This window comes from Malaclemys terrapin, chromosome 1 (assembly GCF_027887155.1).
Source record: "Malaclemys terrapin pileata isolate rMalTer1 chromosome 1, rMalTer1.hap1, whole genome shotgun sequence".
NCBI classification, from domain to species: Eukaryota; Metazoa; Chordata; order Testudines; family Emydidae; genus Malaclemys; species Malaclemys terrapin.
Genome location: NC_071505.1, coordinates 235,813,678 through 235,836,190, shown reverse-complemented (window position 1 = coordinate 235,836,190; position 22,513 = coordinate 235,813,678). Strand labels below are relative to the sequence as shown.

The following is a 22,513-nucleotide window of genomic DNA, read 5'->3' as shown; positions in this document are numbered from 1 at the left end:
TGGGTAAGAACCTCACTTTGTTTAATCCTTTGCAAATTTGACACCATCAGATCAGGATTAAACGAAGGCTGTGAATGGCTATCCAACTACAGAAGCAGTTTCTCCTCCCTTGGTGTTCACATCTCAACTGCTAGCAGAGCACCTCACCCTCCCTGAGTGAACTAACCTCGTTATCTCCATACTGATTTATACCTGCCTCTGGAAATTTCCATTGCTTGCATCTGAAGAAGTGAGGTTCTTACCCACGAAAGCCTATGCTCCCAATACTTCTGTTAGTCTTAAAGGTGCCACAGGACCCTCTGTTGCTTTGTGCCAAGATTGTTTTTGCTAAAATGTGCCACCATTGTCTTCGCTATTGGAGCTGAACCAATAGTAGCAGCAATGGGAACATTTATCAGAGGCTCAAGTGGAGTAAAAGTGTGTTGAAGCAATAAAAGACATTCTCTTCACTTGCACAGCTTCAGCATCTTCTCTAGGCACTACTATGCCTTCCTCAGCAGTGTGATAGAGCTATCTCTATAAAATAGTTGCAAACCCCTGTATAACTTGCCCCCAGAACTCAGGAACTCACAGCATGAAATCTGCTCAATTTATTTAAAAACCTGCCCCTCCCTCCTTCCTCACAAATAATTCTAATTTTAAAAAGCTGTTGCTTTAATCATGAGAGGTAGGTGTGTGTGTCTCTTACCAAAAGCATCATTGTGTTGGAAAATCATGGAGTTACTTTCATTTTTCCACCAATGTAACAGTGGTGAATCGGGTCCAGTATGTTTATAAGTGTCCGAACTTATATAAACACCTGTCAGTGTGACTTCCTAATTTTCTGTGCCCTTTTATCATTTCAGGTTTGCCGATTATGGCTGCATGCTAGAGATCAGGGATGTAAAGTTTTTTCCTGATGGGCGTTCAGTTGTTGATACGGTTGGTGTTCGTCGGTTTAAGGTCTTGAACCATGGTCAACGGGATGGGTATAACACTGCGAACATTGAATATCTTGAAGATAAAAAGGTGATCTCTTGTGCATTCATGTTCACTTAAATGTTCTGTCCCTGACACATCTCAAGTTGAAGTTTTTTATTTACATGGTCATAAGGCACACTTTCTTTATTTCTGAAACCATGGAATAAATTATTTTGCCCTTCTGACTGTAACTAGCTCTCTGTAGTTTAATCCTCTCTGCCCGTGGTATTTGTCATCATAAATCTCAGGGTAGCTTTCAAACCTTTGATACTCGAAAAGATGCAAACTACCATGTCCTGTTTAGATCAGGTTCTAAAGAGGCAGTTAAAAATGACACTGGTTCAAGACCCTTCTAAAGACACACATGTCTAAGTTTTATTAAAGTGCTTAAGATTCCATATTTTGCATTGATGCACAGTATCTGTTTCTAGCTCCCACAGATGATCTGACCTCGCCACACACTGAATAGAAAACCTTTTTTTTTTAGGTAGAACCCAGAGGAGAACTTGGTACTAATATATTTTGTTATTCAAATGCTTGTGTATGCATGGCATCTAAGGAAATTTACCAGTTCAAATAACTTTCTTTTCTAAAATCTGGTGATTTCTAAAATGTAGCGAAATAATGTGTTGGAATTTATTGGCCAAAACCAGAATGGCCTGCATAATGGTCTAGTTTTATGCTGGATATCTCAAATGAATGCCAGTAAAACAGTGATACCACTTCACAGTGCGCTCATTGGAGAGTTCAGGCCAGTGGATGGCATTAGAAAAGTCCAGTCAGGTCACATGGTTCTCAAGCAGACTTTCACAGCTAACTGCAAGCCTGTTAATTTCTAGGAGGCTTCTCCCAATTTGTGCTGTGCAGTTCAATTGCCAACAAGCACACAGAAAAAGAGAGAATGGGGATAAAATGTCTCTTCAAGGTTAAAGTGGTCTAATATCCCATGTTACCGCTCAGGGTCCCCACTGAGTGAAGGTGAAGTGTATATGGTCAAGTCAGATGTTGGTGTATGTTGGCAGAAACCTTGTTAATATCCTCCCCGGTACTGGGAAGTCAGTCTCACTTGCATGCTTGTTTTGTTTCTCCCTGCCATCCTTCCACTACCCCATTGACCTGAGAACCATTTCTACTGTATTTGAAAACAACACTACTACTTTGTAGAATCCCCTTAATGCAGAAGCCCCAAGAGGAGGGCTCCTCATTCTCAATAAGAGGAATTCCTAATCAGCAGAAGACTCCAATTGCAATACTTATGACTTGGTTGCTGAAAGGACCTAAAACTTCTGTAGGAGAGATCAAAAAACCAAACTGGCATCAGTTTAGGATGCATGAGACTTGTGCACCACTTTGCTAGCTGGAGATATTCATGTTAAGTGGCATAACCATCCCTGAGTAGTTGTTGCTGTTAAGCATAATTGGGTTAAAATTGGCTCCCTCTGAGGCATTTAAATTGTACAGAATATGAAATCTGATTTTGTATCCTCTTTTGTTCTTGGTAAGGTGGAGGGAGCAGAGTATGAAGAACTTGTCCGTCTTCATGATTCGGTTTATGATCAAGCTGTTGCCTGGTTTACTTCCCTTAAAGACAACATGAAAGCACAAATTCTCAATCATTTTGGATCAATGCCAGGAAAAGAATCAGAGCCACAGGTAAATATTTCCTAAACATGCACTACCGCCATAGATCTATGGATCTCCCAGACAAATATCTGATAGAAGGATCTGTTGTGTCTCATACATATCAAGCTTATTAATGATTACCCAGTTCTGGTTCACTAGAATCAAGGTTGGAAAAACTTTGCCAACTACTCCCTGTGGTTTTGGCTTTTGAAGATGTCATTGCTACTTAATTACACAAAGAGGAAACATTTGAAGTTGGTGTAGAGCTCAAGAAACCCCTAATATATAGATGGGCATTAGTTGTATCTACTAAAATAGAGGAAAAATGGGAGGGAAAGTTGCTAACACTAACCTGTAATCCGTAAACACATCTTTTTTTTTTTCTCTTGCAGAGTAACCCCAGTGGCCCAGCCTGGTACTGGTGGCTATTGGCAGTGTTGCCATTAGAAAACAGGGCTCAGCTGGCTATACTTGCTATGACTTCCCTTAAAGATCGTCTTATTGCCATCAGACGTGTATTAATATTTGTAACACGCAAGAGACCCAGATGACATGGACTTAGCTGTGAACAGGCACTGACTGTATGTTGGGAGATACGGTTTTAAAAACCGTCATGCAGAGATGAACAGTTCTTTCTGGTTGTCTGACATTCACTATTCTGGATGTTCACCATACTTTGCACTCTACTCTGTAATTAACAAGCACTCTGTGCCTGTCGTCCTAGTGAAATCTGAGCCCCTATGAAGTTGTTCTACAATTACAATGTAGTTGGTAGTTGTGTATAACTACTTTGAAGTACTATTCCTAATCAAGAATTGATGTTTCTAGCCTGTGAGAGACTGAGTTTTAAGTACTAGAACACCACAAATGGCCTATGTGCAGTTTGGATTTACACTTTGCAAGAATTTTCCCTTCAATGGATCACAGACTGAAGATGGACTTACTACAATTTTCCTAAGATGGTCAGCAGAAGGGAAACTGAACTTTCCTGTGGATAAAGAATGCACAAAGTGCATAGCTGACAGGATGTTCTCTTAATGAGTTGGTAGATTCTCTCTGCACTTTGATCTACTTGTTCAAGAAATATTGGTCTATAAAACAATTTTCAAGATTAAGGTTTTGGAGGTTGTCCAGGAGCGTAGTATTTACATGGTCACGGCTGTGTGTCAGAAAGAGTAGTAGCTACTGAACAGCAATTTGGTAGTCTTAAGTAATCCCTTGTGTTGTGATTTGCATGTTGTAGTGGAATGAGTATATCAAATGTCAAAAGTGTGCATTTATTTTTATAAAATCAAAGTAATCCCAGCTGGTCTGTTATCACTAAACACAAACCAAACAAATTCTCTGAAACATGAAACTAGTCAAAGGCTGTTGTGAAATAGCTATTTCACTCCAAATTCTGGGAAAGCATTCTGTAGTACTCAGCTGATGTGTATTCTTAAAGTAAACTTGGCTAGGATAAACATTGGGGAAGATTCCATTTCCCTTCCCACCTTCAAATGATGTGCCAAGCTAATGTTACATTAGAACAATATTTGTTAGAACTTTGTGTTTAAAAGTTAGGGTTATGTTTTATATCATAAGTGCTGCACGTGGTTAGAACCTTGGTCTGTGATGACATCATAGAAGGAGGTCCAAACTAAACACTAACAAAAGGCAAGTCTCAATGCAAGCTTAAGTCAGGTGTCCCCTTCATTTGTTTGTCTTGGTTTTTAATATATTGGTTGTGTTAATATCTATCTTTGATAGCTATTGAATATGTTGCTGGTTAGTCAAACTACTTAGTTTTCTAAATAGCCACTGAAATAATGAACAGTGTTACTAATTTGTGTAGCTTCCTATAAGTAGAAGTAATTTTACCAACATGAAAAGTTAGCCAGAATCTGTGTGCTCAAAGTATAGCGAGATGCTTTTAGAGACACTTCTTCATGTGCAACACTCTGGTATGATAAAAATGGTGTCTTATCTACATGTTTAAAGTGCCTAGTTTTTAGTTTGCTTTGAATCTTTTTGTTTTTGTTTTTGTCCATGAAGATGTATATAAAAAATTTGCACATGAGTTCTGGAAGAAAACTGCATAAACAAATGCATTAACATGTATTGACTGCTTTCTTGGATACTGTAATTACAACTTTTGTGGTCTGGGAAACCAAAGTATCTAGTACAGTGGGTTTCAAACTTTTTCATTTGAGGTCACTTACAAAAATCTTCAAATGGAGGTGTGGACGGACCCCTTTGGAAATCTTAGACACAGTCTATGGATCTGCAGGGGGTCCATGTACCACAGGCTGAAAACCAGTGATCTAGTTAACTTTTCTTTCAGCAAACCTTTACCAGAAACAGTTTCTGTAACCTGCTCTGAATGTACTGTAATTGCCTCTACCTTGAACGCGCCTTTTCTAGTTAAATAGTGATTTGTAATTTATCCTTTCAATTGTGAAGTGCATAACTTACAACCAATGATGTCGTAATCTCCACAATAGCCTTGCTGCAAGTTCTGCTACCGTCATAAGAGTACTAAAAGTAAAAGCTGTATGAGATTCCTGAGAGGGTTGAGAAGGCATCCGAGCCCCAAAGCTGCAAACAAAACAGCTTGAAGTCTTATGGGGCACTTCCCCCTCCATCCATGCATTAGTAACTCTCATACTTCACCCCAGTGTTTTTCCAGTTAACCCATTTTAGACTACCAGCTCTTTAGGTAGTTCACCTTCAGAGTTTGGCAACCCAACTCATTTTCAGTTGAGAAAATGAATTCTCTTTGTGAACTTTCACATCGTTTTTTGTTCTGTATGCCACTCTTGTCATCATTGTCCTTGCTGTCTTTTTCTTACTCGTCCATGTCTCTCTCCTTGTCCGTTCATGCATTGAGTTTTAATGTTTTGGCTGCAAAGGGACATTGACAGAATCATACAATCCTAGACCTTGCACCTGCACAGTGTTACATATGAGCTTAACCTTACACAGATATGCATCCTTTTAGAATTGAAATGTTAGTTGCTGTCTCCTGGATTCTAATTAGTGAAGGCAATGTGAATTTCTCCTCTTTGCAAAAGCCAGTGATTTAAGATGTCTGTCCTTTAAGTACTTTTAAAAGTGACACTACAAAATAAAATGCTACCTTTAATACATCATGGAACAGCAATAAAGAAGACGTAAGATTGTCTAGCTTTTTTGCATTAAATTACATTACAGTCTAAGGATGCCAGGATAACTAATGAAATGTCATCACTTGAGTGAAAGCTGAGCGACAGAATTTTTGGTGAGTTTTAAACTATTTCTAGCACAATGGGATCCTGGTCCATGACTGGGGCTCCTGGTGTTATGTTTAAAAACAAATATTAATTATTTGTATTAACACGTAAGTGACTAACATTTTGGATAAATAATATAAAATAGTCAGTATCTGTATGCAAATGTTAAACTAACAACCCAAACAAACTCAGTTTCTTCCAAAACCTCAAATACTGGATCATATAGCAAAGCTAAAGAGAAACCCTATTCATGGGCACGTAGTCTCTAGGGGTAGAGTGCATGCTTTATTCCTACCAAGTTCTCCGTCGTGGTTTGTGCAGCAGCAAATAGATGGAGGAACAAGTTGCCTCCTCTCTGGATTAGAGGCAAATGTCCATATTGCAGCTATCTTACATCTTTACTTAGTTCTGGTCTCCATGGTACAGTATTGAAACCGTGAGCTAAGCAGCTGGAAAAAGAAAGGGGGGAGGGATTGCTCAGTGGTTTGAGCATTGGCCTGTTAAATCCAGGGTTGTAAATTCAATCCTTGAGGGGGCCATTTAAGGATCTGGGGCAAAAATCTGTCTGGGGATTGGTCCCGCCTTGAGCAGCGGGTTGGACTAGATGACCTCCTGAGGTCCCTTCCAATCTTGACATTCTGATTCTATGAAAAGACAGGTGTTTCGCTGTCCTTTAACACTACATTTTTCATACTTATTTCCTAGCTTGGGCAATGTGGTAGGAAAGTCTCCACTTTGGAGAGATCCTTTATACATCATAAAGAAACAAAAATGTCCAAATCTATTTTTTCCCCCTTGTGAGTCACCTGTAAGACTTCACAAAATATTTTGTAGCTTCACCTTTCAAGAAGCATGTAAATTGTGCCATCAAGGCCTTTATCTACTGTATTTTAACATGTCCAGTCTGTTTCATTTAATCGATTGCTTTGGACTTCTAACATGCTGATGATCAGTTCAGTTTCTTACTGCTTCCCTTTCTCATGCTAGAGTCCATTTTGAAACTGAAATATAAAGCTATTGTTCAAAAAGCTGTACACTCGGTTCATATTACCTTTCACACTGGTGGAATTGGTATTTGGTAGCGCCTTAAATTTGCAGTTGTGAAATGATTGTATCAATAAAAAAATTTCATCTGGGGCTTGTGACCAGATTAAAACAAGTATGTGTAATGTAGATAAACTTGAAACAATTTTTTTACTGTTTTAAAGCTAGTTAGGAAACTGTATGTACATATGTATAAATATAAATTAAACCACCATTTTGTATTTAGTAAATTCAGGACAAGTCCATGTTCTAACCACATTTGGTACTTGTTGCATAAGCAAAGCCAAACTTTTTTTAAAAATTGCAATGTTCATTTCATGTATATTTGCAATGTTCATGGGAAATGTATTTAATTTATGTGACATTTTGAATAAACAGATCACACTTAGCAGTGTCTTTTTTAACAAAAACTCATCCTATGTGAAATGTTAAGGTTACTTGGAAGTGTGCATGTGTTCATCTATTGCTGTTAGTTTGGATTTAGGGCTGTAGGCCCTTGTATTCAGTTTCTGTTAACACTTCTTGTAATTTTAAACACCTTAATTGTCTGTAAATCTGTCTTGGGGCAGACCACTCAGACAACACATGCGTGTTTTCCCAAGAATGCTTCTTTAACATGTGGAGTAGGGGTTGGAATTTTTATTTAATTGGGGTCAACAAACTACTGTTACAAGTCTGAAGCTCTTTGTAAGGGGTCCTGGTGATTATAGATCACAAGTGAAAGAGGATGGTGGGAGAATGTATTACACTTCCTATATCAAAAGGTACTCTTGGGTTTCCTTTTTTCTCTTCCTCTTTGTAGTCTTTTCTGGCACGTAAGTACCTTTTTTCCCAGTTGATCCCTCATGAGATCTGCTTTAAAGCAGTAGGAGTCTCTCACTCTTCACTAGCTATGACTAAGGCTATGTTTTAGTCATGGGTATTTTTAGTAAAAGTCACGGGCAGTAAACAAAAATTCACGGCCCGTGACCTGTGCATGACTTGTACTATATACCCCTAACTAAAAGTTGGGTGGTCTGGGGCCAGCCCAGGGGTGCTGCCAGTGGTAGAGGGGGCGGGGGACCCCTGCTTCTGTTGGAGAGGTGGGCTGGCAGGCTCCCTGCATGGCTCCCTGGAAGCAGCAACATGTCCTGCTCTTAGGCAGAGGCATGCTGCCCCCGCCCCAAGTTCCAGCTCCCATTGGCCGGGAACCATGGCCAGTAGGCGATGTGGGGGTGGCGTCTGCAGAGGGAGGCAGCGCGCACAGCCACCTGGCTGCGCCTCCGCCTAGGAGCCAAAGGACAGATTGCCGCTTCCATGGAGCCCCCCACCAAGGTAAGTGCTGCCCAGAGCCCTCACCCCCTCCCACACACCAACCCCCTGTCTCAGCCCGGAGCCCCCTCCCACACTCACTCCTGCTGGGGTGGGGGTACGGCGGCCCAAACCTGCCCCAGCAGCAGCTGGCCCAGGGGCTTCCTGAGCTGCTCAAGCGGCCCCCAGGTCAGCTGCACCGGCCACTGCAGAAATCACAAAGGTCCTGGAAAGTCATGGAATCCGTGACCTCCATGACAGACTTGCAGCCCCAACTAGAAAGCCTTCTCCTTTCTAAAAAGAGGCTAAACCAGAAGCTTTCTAAGATGGACTATCTACTAAGTATCAGAGGGGTAGCCATGTTAGTCTGTATCCACATAAACAATGAGGAGTCTGGTGGCACCTTAAAGACTAACAGATTTATTTGGGTAATTCGTGGGTAAAAACCCCACTTCTTCAGAGGCATGGAGTGAAAATTACAGCTACAGGCATCTTGTCAGCATACAAGTGTAATGTAGTTCCTTTCTTGGCCAGTCAATGCCATTACTGAGGCAGCTGGATGAGATGCTGAAAACTAATGTAGCTGAGGCACTTTGCACTGCCATGTCATGGCACCCCTGAAGTACTTCAGGAGCTTGTCCTAGAGTGAGTAATTAAGTCAGAGACCTATGGTTTGGGGTTAAGAAAATTAAAACCAGTCCCTATGACCATTTTAAAGGAGGCCAAACTCAAGGCTAAAATAGCCAATTAGAGTCAATTGGACAGCAGTTGTCTCTGTTCAGAAGCACTATTTAGTGTATAGTAATGCTAGAATTTTTTGAGACCTCTGCCATTCTTGGTGGATAGTGTGCTGTGGCCTAGGCATTGCCAGTCATTCTTACACCATGCTACCAAGAAAAATAGAAGGCTGGGCCTAAAATAAACTTATTTCTGTCTGGGCCAGATTTGTCAGTGGAGAAGTGGGTAGCTGACTTGTCCTTTCCCCCTCACACCTGCTAGAAGCCTAGGAAATAATCTAGAGTTGAAGCCAAACAAAATGGCTAAGGAGTGAAAGGCATCAGACAGCTGACACAGGTTAGACTCCCCCCAGTGCAGGCTAAGTAGAAAGAGCTGGACCTATAAAAAGAAGGTGGAGGAAACATTTGAGGATCTGATACTTTCACTATGGTATCTGATAGCATGGCAATCAATGCAGCAGATGCCTGCAGATAGAGCAGCTGCTGAGTGTGAGAGAAGAGGGGATTTTGGATGAGGTGCGATGGAACAGTTGGAAATGAAATGCAGATGACAGGAGCCTGTCACTGCAGAGAATATGTAAAGGAATCTGTGACTACAGAATCTGTCCCTCTCAGTGAGAGGAAGAGGCTGGGGTGAGCAAGAGAGAAAGTAAGTGCGTTATTTGTATTCTAAATAAGTGTCTCAAGGCCCTGAGGTGAGTGGGGCCTGGTTGTGTGAGGCACTAGACAGAATCTAAATAAACAAGACTGACAAAGGGTGGGGGTGGGGACGCATGGAGTAGTGAGCTGACTCACCCAAGGGGTCTCAGCAGGTTAGTGGCAGAACCGAGAATAAACTCAGTCCTGCTGCTGCCAGCCCACCAGCCTTTAACTGTTGCCAGCGTGTGGGGTGCTCACTGCAGAGAGCAAGGGGACAGCAGGTAGTGAATGGGAACAGAAGGCAAGATCCTGTGCCATGAAGTCAATGGATTTTGCTGTTTACTACAATGGGATTGAGCCAAAAGATAACATACAGAGCCTCGGGCAGAGGGCAAGAGTTGTGGCATCTGGGAAAGGACAAGATTCAGACACATGGCTGGCTACGGCGAAGGAAGTAAGAGTGAGACACTTGTGAATGGGAAGAGGCAGTGCTGATGGAGTGGGAGGATAGTAAAGAACATGAGACCAGAAGAAAAGGGGGAGTTAGAGATGAATACATAAAATAAAAAGTGGGAGGCAATGGAGCAGGGATAAGGATGGAGGCTACATAGTTACTTTTTCTGTTTCAGAAATTCCAGCATAGGGAGCTTGGGTTGCTGATTTTTAAACCTAACCTGACTGGTTTATAATCAAATAAATTTCCAAATTAGTTTTCCCCCTTTAAATATTGAACTAGTTTATTGACTCTTAACATTCATAGTTGAGACACTGTAGCCACCCGCACCTATTCTTTGGTTTGAAATAGTCAATAGATGTACCTTACAAAAATGTCAGGATGTATTCTCTGCTCATACTGGCTTTCGCTTTTCTGCCAAGGTGCTATGCAGAAAATATATAAATGCAATTTTGAGGGTTAGAGGAAAATATTGATTGTAGAATATTTCAGTAGCTCTTGCCATGAAGGGGAATCTCGGGCATGATAGCTGACCTAATACTGGAAATATATATTCTAAAAAATTAATTAAATAAAAAGTAAAAAAAAAAAAAAAAAAGGCTAACTTCAGCCAGGTTTGTCCTCCCTTTATATACGTTTTCTGTGAGTACCTAAGCTATTGAGCTTCAGTTGTGGTAGTGCTCCTGTAGAGTGAAAGTAAAGATCACTTGTTCAAGTAATTACATCTATATGTAAGTATATTTAAAACAATGCTGCTTTAACACACTAAAGAAGATTTCCAAAATCTCTCTACAGTCCCAGCACAGAGGCAATTAAATGAGCCAGACAAGGATCTCTGACTGCACCTTTCCCAGCTAAGACCATACCCACAATTACTTGGTGTGAGTATAATGGCAGCGGGGGAAAAGCTGCACACAACCAATAAATCTCTCACTGTAGCAAGAGGTTTTTCTTGCAGTCTTTTCTCTGTAAGGCTGTTGTGTGGCCCAGAAAGGAAAAGCTAACAGTTTTCTCCAATTCTCTCAATCTTCCATGATGCTTCCCACAGACTGAAAACTTTTAGCCACCACTGCAGTTATCGTGCTTGTTACCTTCACTCAGTCAGGAACAGAAATGATGCCATTTTACCAGCGGGCAATTGCTACTGTCCAGCACAGCTTACACTTTGGAACAGGAGTGCTGAATACTCCCTGCTGCTCATTATGAACTATTGGAGTAAAAAACAAGTGAGTAAACTAGAATAACAAATGTGAGAAGATTTATAATATATGCACAGTATAAGGCGATTTGAGTAGATTAGCTGTGAATAACTTCTCTCAATGGTAGCGCTTTTACATTCATGGAACAATTTCTTTGTACAGTTTTAACAGCTTGGGTGTGGCTTTTTTATTGGACTTATTCTCTGTGTGTGGATTGTGTTATCTCTAAATCAAAATTCACGCTCAGAGGATGGTCTGGCATTTTGCTCTCTGAATGAGCTTGATAAATGAAACTTGAATACATTATAGAGGAGAAATAACTTCATATTTAAATGTGACTCATTCTTCATTTGTTCAGATGCATTGCAACATCTTCCTATTGGAGCTACGTTGTCTGAGCCCCCAATGAGAGGCTGGGGGCCAAGAGCAAATGCAGTGGAGATGGTTTTATATGTCCTGGGAGAGCTTTGGGATTTGGAGGCAAACTGTGTATTCATTCCAGAGAGGAGCAATGTATCACCACCATACAATGAGTTGGAGGAAACCAATAAAGGCAAGGGAATCTCAGACCACCTTCTCTCTAGTTTTCCATGGAACTGTGCAGCCTATTTCTAGGGGAAGAAATGCCATTTTTATTTACTTGATGCATCTGAGGTTTCTGAAAAGTCTAAATTAGCTAAAGTGGCTAACATGCACACACAGTACCCAAATTTTCATCTAAATTCTACTCAGGTTTTTCAGTATTTAGTATTAATCCATATTTGCAGATTAATGTTGCTTGCCACAAGTAGGCAAGCTATTGGTTAATACCATGTCCGCGAACTGCAGGAGTGTCGCTTCATTCAAACTTAAGTGAGGTGGAATAGTTCAAGAAGGCCTGGTACCTGGAGTGCAATTAAAACAAACAAGGTAGAAAATACTGCAAACTGGCTGCCATAGCATTTTTGTTTTTGGGACGCTACCATTAAGGATACCTAACATTTTTTTTAACTTAATATTCAAGCTCACATTAAGCATAGACAAGACACTGAGGTGAATAGATGATGTGTGGGGAATATGTGGGCCATATGCCCCCCCCCCCCCAGATTTCTGCTTGGCCTGCCAGGGTGGGGGGAGGGGCTCCGTCCTGCTGCTGTGCCTGTCCCCTGGCATGTTCAGCCCCTGTCCCTGGCAGTCGGGCCTGGGCGGAGATCGGAAGGGGAGAGACCCGCCGCTCCGGGTTGCTGTTCTGTGGCAGGCCACTCCCTGCCTGGGCCTGGTTGCTGGGGACAGGGGCTGAGCAAGCCGGAGTCCCCTCCCTACATTTCTGGTTCACTGGGTCCCTGTCCCTGACAGCTGGGCCCAGGCAGGAGGGCTCCCTAGCCGGGCTCTGTTTCTCAGGCAGCTCTTGCACTGCACAGAGCAGTGACCTGGAGCAGCCAGCTTCAGCTGGTGTGAGAAGCAGCTTCCTTCTGCTCCTCCCCATGCCTGCCTGCCAGGGACAGGTGTTGGGGGGTGGGGTGGACAGCAGGAGAGGGACAGAGCCCCTCCCTCTCACAGGTAATTCTGATGCGGTGGAGAGAGTGTGGTGGCCCTGGGATGGGCGTGGAGGGGTCACTGGGCAGAGGAGATGTGGGGTGGTCACCTGTCCTCCCCTTTAGAGTGTTTCCCTCAACTCTTTCCCCCACCCCCGTATCAGGAGACATGAATTGTCTATGCTGAGGTGTGATTCTGTACAATATCTGTAGGAATTGCCATAGAGGTCTGTCTGGTCCAGTATCCTGTCTCTGACAGTGGCTTCTATCAGATGCTTCGGAGGAAGGTTGAAGAAACCTTCAAGTGGGCAATCTGCGTAACAGAACCTTTTGAACCCCTCAATTAGCAGTTGGTTTGTGCCCAGAAAAATGTGCGTTTCTTGCCCTTGCAAACTTCTGGTGTGTGTTTTAATTTTTAAATCCTGACTGTTGAAACTCTGGATGTTCCTGTCAATCATCATAAAAATATCCAATCCTTTCCTGAAGCCTGCAAGGCTTGTGGCCTCACTGACATCACATGGCCATGAGTTCTACAAGTTAATTGTACTGAATAAAACGACCAGCATTAAATCTGCTGCCTTTCAGTAGCTTGGAATCTCCGTTTTGTTCTTGTTTTAGGAGAAGATAAATAGAAATGCCTGCTCTACCTCTCTGTACCATTCAATATCCTGTAAACCATTATCATATCCCCTCTTATTTATCAGGTATTTCACTCTTGTTACCAACAATTTTTTCTATTGCTCTACTTTTTGTTGCCTGTCTCTGAATTCCTTTTTTTAGATGGAATACGGTGATCAGTCTAAGTGAGGCCATTCCACTGATTTATATAATAGCATTATAATACTTTCAATCCTGTTAGAATCCATTAAGAACATTAGGTTTTTTTTTTTCTTGACTGCTGCTGGACTGGATTTATTTGAATTTCTGGCCTTTTGCTGGCACCCTCTATCTTTTTAGTGGTGGCTCCTTTGTGACTCCGGGCCATCAGGCAAGTAATTTTTGTTAACAGTGCTGGTAATTGATCCTTTGTGTGTGTGTGTCAGTTTTGTCTGGCCCCTTTCGAATGTCATCCGCCTCCATGGGCTACTTTTAATGTAGGATGTCTTGAGTTTTTACAAGCAATAATAATGCTGCCTTAGAGAGGGGAGAATGTGTGCCAAGACAGATACAGTTGAGGTACTTCTGTTATAAGAGGTCTTATGTAAATTCCTTTGTTTCATTGGTAGCCTGAATTTAAAACAAAAACCTAGCTGCCTGTATACTTTCAACTGCTTCTTTCAGTTAATATCTGCTTGGAGTTGCATTTTTTTTATAAGTGCTTAGTGTTGGAAAGCCTGACTACTGGCACCAAGGGGTTAAATATTTCTTAATACTAGCATGAGTCATTTGTCCCTGCTTTGGGAGTCAGTCTTGCCCTCACGTATTAGATTGGAATAGTTCCTGGAACAGGAGCTCCCTGCTCACGTCTGACATGCACAGCTCAGGGAGAAATGAGGAAACAGCTACTGCAAATGAAAACACGTAGGGGCCTTCTGCTTGTAAAAAAGAAACAGGGACACAGGATTATCTCAGGACAGCTTGTTCCCTTGCACTTTTTTGGAGGGTGGGGGTGAAGTTCTAGGTATGTTGTACCTATGAGTGTTAAAGGTCACGTATGGTTAGGTACTACACCTCTACCTCGATATAACGCTGTCCTTGGGAGCCAAAAAATCTTATTGCATCATAGGTGAAACCGCATTATATTGAACTTGCTTTGATCCACCGGAGTGCGCAGCCCCCCCCCCCAGCACTGCTTTACCGCGTTATATCCGAATTCGTGTTCTATCGGGTTGCGTTATATTGAGGTAGCGGTGTATATTGACAGACAGTATAGAAAAGGAGAGAGGAGGAGCAGGCAGTCCATATACAAGTCAATGTGCAAGGTTTTACATTTGTCCTAGTTTGATCTCCCTATGTCAATTATGAGGTGTGTTTAAAAAGAGAACCAGATGTGGAATAGAGCAGAATCAGTGGTGGGAAATGATCTATTTCTAGTCCCTTCTAGGGAGGTGGCTACAGTACAGACACTGCTCAGATCAAACACTGAGTTAATAGGCAGCAGGTTTAAAACAAATGAAGTATTTTTTCACACAACGCACAGTCAACCTGTGGAACTCCTTGCCAGAGGATGTTGTGAAGGCCAACACTATAGCAGGGTTCAAAAAAGAACTAGATAAATTCATGGAGAATAGGTCCATCAATGGCTATTAGCCAGGATGGGCAGGGATGATGTCCCTAGCCTATGTTTGCCAGAAGCTGGGAATGGGTGATGGATCACTTGATGATTACCTGTTCTGGTCATTCCCTCTGGGTCACCTGGCACTGGCCACTGTCGGAAGACAGGATATTGGGCTAGATGGACCTGTGGTCTGACCCATTATGGCTGTTCTTAGTTCCTTTACTCTTTTAGATCATAATGGAAAGGTGGTAGCTGAGAATGATCAGCTTTCAACTGCTGGAGGTAGAAAATGCATTTACACCAGTAGAGAACTATTTACTGCAGTAACCAGTAGCAGCCTTTCCCTTAGTCACTACAGCTATGCATAAGCATTAGTGCCATTTTGTCCAAAGAAACTTTGGAAAGGTCTCTGACACACCCAAGTCCCCTTCACCACAACCTCCCTCGTTCGAGCTTGGCTCCATGCCCATTCCCACCTGCCTGCTCCTTCAGCTCTCTTTCCCCATGGCTTCAAAATCTTTATTGCTGCCAGCTCCAGACTCTTGCCAATTACCCCCTTCTTGGAGTCAAATTCCCTAGTGCTCTTACAGATACTGTTGGTGTGTGCCAGTGCGAGAGATGTTGGTGGACGTGGGAGAGAGAACAAACAGAGACTCTTAATATTTGTCTGACTTTTTTGGAATCCATTCTGATACTACAGTCATGAGTGCAGTAGAAAAACCTAGATAGAAAGCTTGTCATAACTACAGCTGATCACACTATTCTCTTGGATAACATTTTTCAGTGAAGAATAGTGTTTTATAGAAATGAAAATTTCTGCAGAAAATTCATTTCACAAAAATATTGTGGGTGGGTTTTAGGGGTCCCCCCCTTATTTGTCTCCCTACCTCCTTTCCCCCCTTTCTCTTCTGTAGACAAAAGATGGAAAAGGAGAGAAGGGGGAGGGAAACAATCATATTTTCCTAAATGTTTTAGCAAAAAATTGTTTTCTACTAGCTCAAATCATAATTAACAGCCGCCCTGCTGGGATGGGGGTCATTTTCACTTCTTTCAAGAGAAGGAAGGGGCAGAGATGAAAGAATTAAAATCTTTGGATTCAGGATGGTGTGAAGTGTTTTGAGAGGAATCAGTGAAGCTTCTGTATTGCTCTCAATGACATGCATCTAATTTTATCCAAACTTACAATCTTATATATGCAAGCAGTGTCTGAATGAGCTCTCCCCTGACATCTAGTGATGAGCTGGGGGAAAAGACCTCAGGAGTAGACCGTGTTTGCACAGACATGCTACTCTGCCTAGGTGCATAGCATGATGGAGTTGTTTTGCCGAAATGAACACGTTTGGCTGGTATTGGGTTACAAATCACTATCTAGAGGACAGCGGCAATACCAGGAGAGATGAGCTGGAGTGCTGATGAGAAGCGCAGTTGGGAATGTAACTGAAATACTGCCCTGATGGATTGTATTCTGTAATGGACAACCTACCCTAATTTCTCAAATATTGAGGGACAATCTACACTCATTCCTATATTTGCTTTCTACAACCAACTCTCTGTATAACTTTTCATGAGTGATGTACCCAAGTATTTGGATTCTAATATCTAAACTGTATCATTAAATTTATCTACATTTGGGTTATTGCTGATTATGCACTAGATGTATCTTACGACCTTATCCACAAATACAAAGTTTGTTTTAAATCTAAGTATTATACCTAGATGTACAGAGACACTCTTCTTAACCTGTATATTATATAATCTTTAACATTACCCCTGGATTCAATTTTATTAGTGCTAATGAAATGTTATCCTTATTGTATGAGTAAGCACAGTTCTGCTGCCCTTTAGCTTGCCCTGATTGAAGGGGTCACCCTAAACTCAACTGCACTCACTAAGCAGGGATGGGGATACCAAATCCCAGTGAAGAAGAGAGAGAGACTGGGAAGAGGTGTTCCTTCCTAATGGTGCGGACTCTGCCAAAGAAATCCTAGACACCATTTGACCCTCCCTCCACTGTTTAAAGACAGCTGATTAGACTCAATTGAAAGTTCTTGTTTTGTTCAGTGATCACTCGAGCTGAGATTGCTGATAACCAAATGCTGAGCCTTAGACCTGGTGTGGGACAGTGTTGCAGAGAAAGAGGCTGCACAACCTGTATTAACAGCGAGGTTCCCCACAACCTGCTGCAATCACTGAGAGCTGGGTTCAGTGGTGGAACCTCACTATGTGACATCGCAACAGAGAGACAGCGGTAGCAGGGGCTGGCAGCAGCAGCCAAGGGCGGTGATGGTGGAAGAGTGAACAGCAGCAAGTGTGAGCCAGTTGTGATGGCGCAGCAGCTGAGGTGTTGCTCAACCCTCCCTTCATCCCCCTCCACCCCAGGTTAGGAGGTGAATTCCCATGAACACACCTCTGAACTCTGGGTCTTCATTGACTTCAAGAACAGCAACTGGGAGTGGGGTGTTAGAGGAACATTTATTTGTTTGGCCTTTCACACCCCAAGGTGAGAAACTGAGGCAAAGGTCACTGCCCAGCATACTCTGGGGTGAGTGTTTTGCTCATGGTTATATGCTATTGAATTGTGGCTGTGGTGTTTTCCCCAATTAATTCTGGGGTCCTTCACCCTTTTTCTTAAATCTTTTCTTTGCTATACACAGACTCAGTGCTTGGAAAAGGGGAAGTATTGCCTCTTAGAGGTGTCTGGGGTGGTGGTTAATTTTCCCAGATTAGTGGTTGAGGTCTTGAACTGGTTCTGTTTTGTATTGTTAAGAGGAACCCCTAATATTGAACTCTGCCCTCATTTCTGCTGACTCCACCTGGTAGAAGGATTATGTACAAAACCACCTTTTATTAATTCACTCCAGAGCCAACAATCAGGTTTTGCTAACTTGTAGGTAAGGTCAAGATTCTGTACCTCAGTCATTCATTTGTATATAAACTGGAGTACTAACATTTATTCATTCTACTAAGCCGTTGTTTGGGTTACCGTGGGTTACCTATCACCTCTTGCAGAATGTTATTTAACATCTCAGTGCGCCTGTCTAACCAGAAGATCAGGACAATCTGTACAACTGCTAATACACTCCCCTTCCTTCACCTCAGCTTTTAACTGAAACGCTGGCTAGGTTTCAATCATTTGAGAAAGCACTGAACCAAGCCAAACCCCGGCATAACTCTGAACTTAGATTTTAATAGCTCCCCATCATTACCAAAATGAACACCACACAATTGCTTAGTAAGCAAAGAATTATATTTAATACAAACCAAGCATTTTAAACCGTGTTTAAAATATCCAAATAACTTTTATGAGCAAAAGCCTGGGGGCTAAAAGGCTACCACTTTCTATCCTACACTGATTTAGTGAGAGGATTTGCCTTACTGTCTATAAATAACACCTACATCACATTTAGAGGGGCTTTTGTTTTGTTTTTTGTACACATTCTTCTCTGATCCTCAGGGATTTTAGTTCTGTGGCTAAAGTGAATTCTTTAGAATTTGACTGAAAACTGCAGTGTGCGTCGACCCCATCCAAACACTTCTGCCTTTGCCGCAAATAGAAGAGTCTGGTCTGAGAGTACTGCTAGCTAGTCGCACTCAGCCACTGTTAAACTGATTCCTGTCCTTTATTTTTTGGGTGGATAGGATACCTTACCTGCAGACAAAATGTAACTGGTTTGAGATATCAGCACATGAAACAATATATTCCTCTCAATGTCTATAGGACTCTAACCATTGCAACTACTGGTTAGCTGAGCAGTGCTAGGAAGAGTGAGTTGTACTGCACTATGTCTTTACTGCCAGTATCATTAAAAAAGGAAGTAAGGACAACCTGGGGAATTATAGACCCATCAGCTTAACTTCTGCACCTGGAAAGATAATTAAGCAATCAATTTGCAAACACCTAGAAGATAATAAGGTGATAAGTAACAGTCAGCATGGATTTGTCAAGAACAAATCATGTCAAACCAACCTAATAACTTTCTTTGACAGGATAATAAGCCTCGTGGATGGGGGTGGAAGTGATAGGTGTGGTATATCTTGACTTCAGTAAGGCTTTTGATACTGCCTCGCATGACCTTCTCATAAACAAACTAGGGAAATGCAACCTAGATGGAGCTACTATAAGGTGGGTGCATAAATGGTTTGAAAACCATTCCCAGAGAGTAGTTATCAGTGGTTCACAGTCAAGCTGGAAGGGCATATTGAGTGGGGTCCTGAAGGAATCAGTCCTTGCTCCGGTTCTGTTCAATATCTTCATCGGGGATTTAGATAATGACATAGAGAATATACTTATAAAGTTTGTGGACCATACCAAGCTGGGAGAGATTGCAAGTAGCTTTGGAGGATAGGATTAAAATTCAAAATGCTTTAGACATACTGGAGAAATGGTCTGAAGTAAATGAGATGAAATTCAATAAGGACAAATGCAAAGTACTCCACTTTGGAAGGAATAATCAGTTGCACACATACAAAATGACTGCCTAGGAAGGAGTATGGCAGAAAGGGATCTGGGGGCACAGTGGATCACAAGCTAAATAAGAGTGAATCTGGGTATTAGCAGGAGTGTTGTAAGCAAGACATGAGAAGTAATTCTTCTGCTCTACTCTGTGCTGATTAGGCCTCAACTGGAGTATTGTTTGCAGTTCTATGTGCCACATTTCAGGAAAGATGTGGACAAATTGGAGAAAGTCCAGAAAAGAGCAACAGAAATTATTTAAGGTCTAGAAAACGTGACCTATGAGGGAAGATTGAAAAAATTGGGTTTGTTTAGTCTGGAAAAGAGAAGACAGAGAGGGGACATAACAGTTTCCAAGTACATAAAAAGTTGTTACAAGGAGGAGGGAGAAAAATTGTTTTCCTTAATCTCTGAAGATAGGACAAGAAGCAATGGGCTTAAATTGCAGCAAGGGTGGTTTAGGTTGGACATTATAAAAAACTTCATAACTGTCAGGGTGGTTAAGCACTGGAATAAATTGCCTAGGGAAGTTGTGGAATCTCCATCATTGGAGATTTTTAAGAGCAGATTAGACAAACACCTGTCAGGGATGGTCTCAAAAAATACATAGTCCTGCCATGAATGCAGGGGACTGGACTAGATGACCTCTCGAGGTCCCTTCCAGTCCTATAATTCCATTCTATGACTCTGGGGATCTCTGCTTCTGTTTCATTGCTCCTGCCCTCCCCTCACTATCTTTATTTCCTCTTTCCAGAATTCAAGCCCTTTTGACAGGTTGACAGTTACAGGGTGAACAATTTTTTACCATTTTAAAGCAGAAACATAAGTATTACCTTATAGCATGGAATACAGATCTTATAAATAGGATTAATACATGTAGTGTCTTGCAAGCATTTAATAAAGTCTAAACACTAAACACATTGTGATAAGCCCAATACCCTTCTTAACCTTACTTCCACACAGGTGAGCTGGACTGGTTTCCCTTGTCAGTCCTGGGTTGAGGTCTAAAGCCTTGACAAGAGCTGGCATTTGCTTTGCCAATGTCACAATCACCTTTTCTTTAAAAAAAGTATTTCAATATCTGAAGGCCAGGGACTTGGATGGCTCAGGGAATTAGTAATGGCCTTACTATTATTAATAATTATGTATTTCATTAGCGCCAAGAAGACACAATCGGTGGCTGCAAAGCTGGAGACGCTACCTCTGACAACACTTGAAACCCCCAGCTGCAAAAGAGGCATTACCAGGACACTTGATGCCATAATGCTGTACGTTGAAACTTGGGAGATTTGAAACCCCTGTAGATTTTGAAATTATATTAAGTATAAAAAGGTAATCACTGTGATGGAAAACCAAGCAAAATGAATAGTGTTTAGCCACGTGAAACACTAATGTAATATGCTCTCTTACATGTAGTATAATGCTCCAGTTCTACAATCGGCAGTACAAAAACAAGTACAAGCAAGCTGTTGGTTAATTACGCTGTTTCTCTTGATCAGAAACAGTTTATCTGCTTTTACTGAGTATGCATTTATATACACGTGCCGTTCTCACTGTGAAGTAACTCAGCAGTGAAAAATCCATTACCGGTCAATTCAATTCCATGAAGTATTGGAGTAAGCCACAGTGAATAGTCAACAGCAGTGGGTTAATATAGTGCATTAGTTGTTTCTCTTTGGTTTTTTAAATAAATCAGTCTGCTTTATTTTGTAAAGTTATTAGTCTTAATCAGGGCCGGCTTCAGCTTTTATGCCACCCCAAGCGGCGAAGGAAAAAAAAATAGATAAAGCCACGATTGGCAGCACTTTGGCGGGGGCTCTACCGCGCTGCTTCATTCTTCTGCGGCAATTCGGCAGCCGGTCCTTCCCTCTGAGGGGGACTGAGGGACCCGCCGCCGAAGACCCGGATGTGCTGTCCATTTCCATTGGCCTCCCCAAGCACCTGCTTTCTTTGCTGGTGCCTGGTCTTAATGGAAAAAGCATATAACTGAATATCAAAAAGAAGAGTACAGTGCCCCAAGTTCCTGCTCCTTGTGTCTAATATGCACTAGTCCAAGCCCTATCGGTTGTTGAATTGTGGTACAGATCTCACATTGTTCACCTACAGCTAATAAGTAGAGTTGGTGGAATACTGCCAAAAGAGAGCTCATGAATGCAGGTTCAAATTCCTTTTTATTTGCCATTCAGGAATAGCCATAAGTACGTCTCCGTGTCTGTCATGGAGGTTGGGGAAGTCACGGATTCCATGACTTTTCACAAGCTCTGTGATTTCTGCAGCAACCAGGGTGGGTGACCCCAGGGCCACCCAAGCAGCTGGCTCCAGGGCCAGCCAAACCGGCTGCTGCTGGAGCCACTCTGTAGCCAGCCACTCAGGCGGCCCCAAAGCCAGTCGCACCGGCTGCTGCTGGAGCTGCCCCGGGGCCAGCCTCACCAGCTTCTGCTCGGGCAGCCCCAAGCAGCGGCCGGTGTGACTGATCCCAGGGACCGCCTGAGCAGCGATTCTGGGGGCGGCAGGAGCAGTCGCTGCTTGGCAGCTCCCAGAAGCTGGTGCCGCTAGCCCTGCCCCCACCCCAAAGCAGTGGGCCCCCCAACAGCACTCCCCAGAGCAGTGGCTTCCCCCGGGGCTCCCCCAGAGCAGAAGCCCCCCAGCTAAGATTTAGTCAGGGGTATTTATAGTAAGTCATGGACTGGTCACAGGCCTGTTTATTTTTGTTTATTGCCCGTAACCTGTCCATTACTTTAATTAAAAATACCATGACTAAACCGTAGCCTTAGTCATAAGCAGGTTGCTGTTCACGCAACTATCTGTTTTTCTTATGGCTACTCATATTTGTATATGAAAAGGGTGTGCTAGGTGGTAGTCTGGTTTTGGTTTGGGTTTTTTTTTTTTTTTTTTAAATCAGAGACCACTAACATTATCCCATGACTTTGGTGACCAACTGCATACCACAAACACCAACTATTTAAAGTAGAGTTTGCAAACAACCTGAGAGTTTAATTACTTGGCTGTACTATACAGTAAATATAATTAAGACTAATATATTTGCAGAAATCAGAACAGGTCACAAAAAGAAAAAAAGCTAGCTTTCCTCAAATTGATTTGAAGTTAATAATCTGGTTGCCTGTACTAAT

The 22,513-nt window shown here is 42.2% G+C and overlaps 1 protein-coding gene and 1 long non-coding RNA gene across 3 annotated transcripts in view; both read left to right on the top strand.

The window, feature by feature from the left end:
- LONRF2 (LON peptidase N-terminal domain and ring finger 2) overlaps positions 1 to 7,266 on the top strand; it is a 45,148-nt gene extending 37,882 nt beyond the window's left edge. Inside the window, exons 10-12 of the mRNA XM_054009705.1 lie at positions 846 to 1,008; positions 2,464 to 2,613; positions 2,976 to 7,266. Coding sequence (XP_053865680.1) covers positions 846 to 1,008; positions 2,464 to 2,613; positions 2,976 to 3,134 — 472 coding nt within the window. The 3' untranslated portion in view covers positions 3,135 to 7,266. The remainder of the gene's footprint in view (positions 1 to 845; positions 1,009 to 2,463; positions 2,614 to 2,975) is intronic.
- A 2,199-nt stretch (positions 7,267 to 9,465) lies between these two features.
- On the top strand, positions 9,466 to 12,654 carry LOC128830666 (uncharacterized). Of its 2 annotated transcripts, none has more exons than XR_008443638.1 (4): positions 9,466 to 9,554; positions 10,794 to 10,879; positions 11,047 to 11,224; positions 11,556 to 12,654. It is a non-coding gene; the product is annotated as an uncharacterized LOC128830666 (long non-coding RNA). The 2 variants fall into 2 exon arrangements; XR_008443637.1 differs by lacking the exon at positions 9,466 to 9,554 and adding an exon at positions 9,919 to 9,998.
- The last annotated feature ends 9,859 nt before the right edge of the window (positions 12,655 to 22,513 follow it).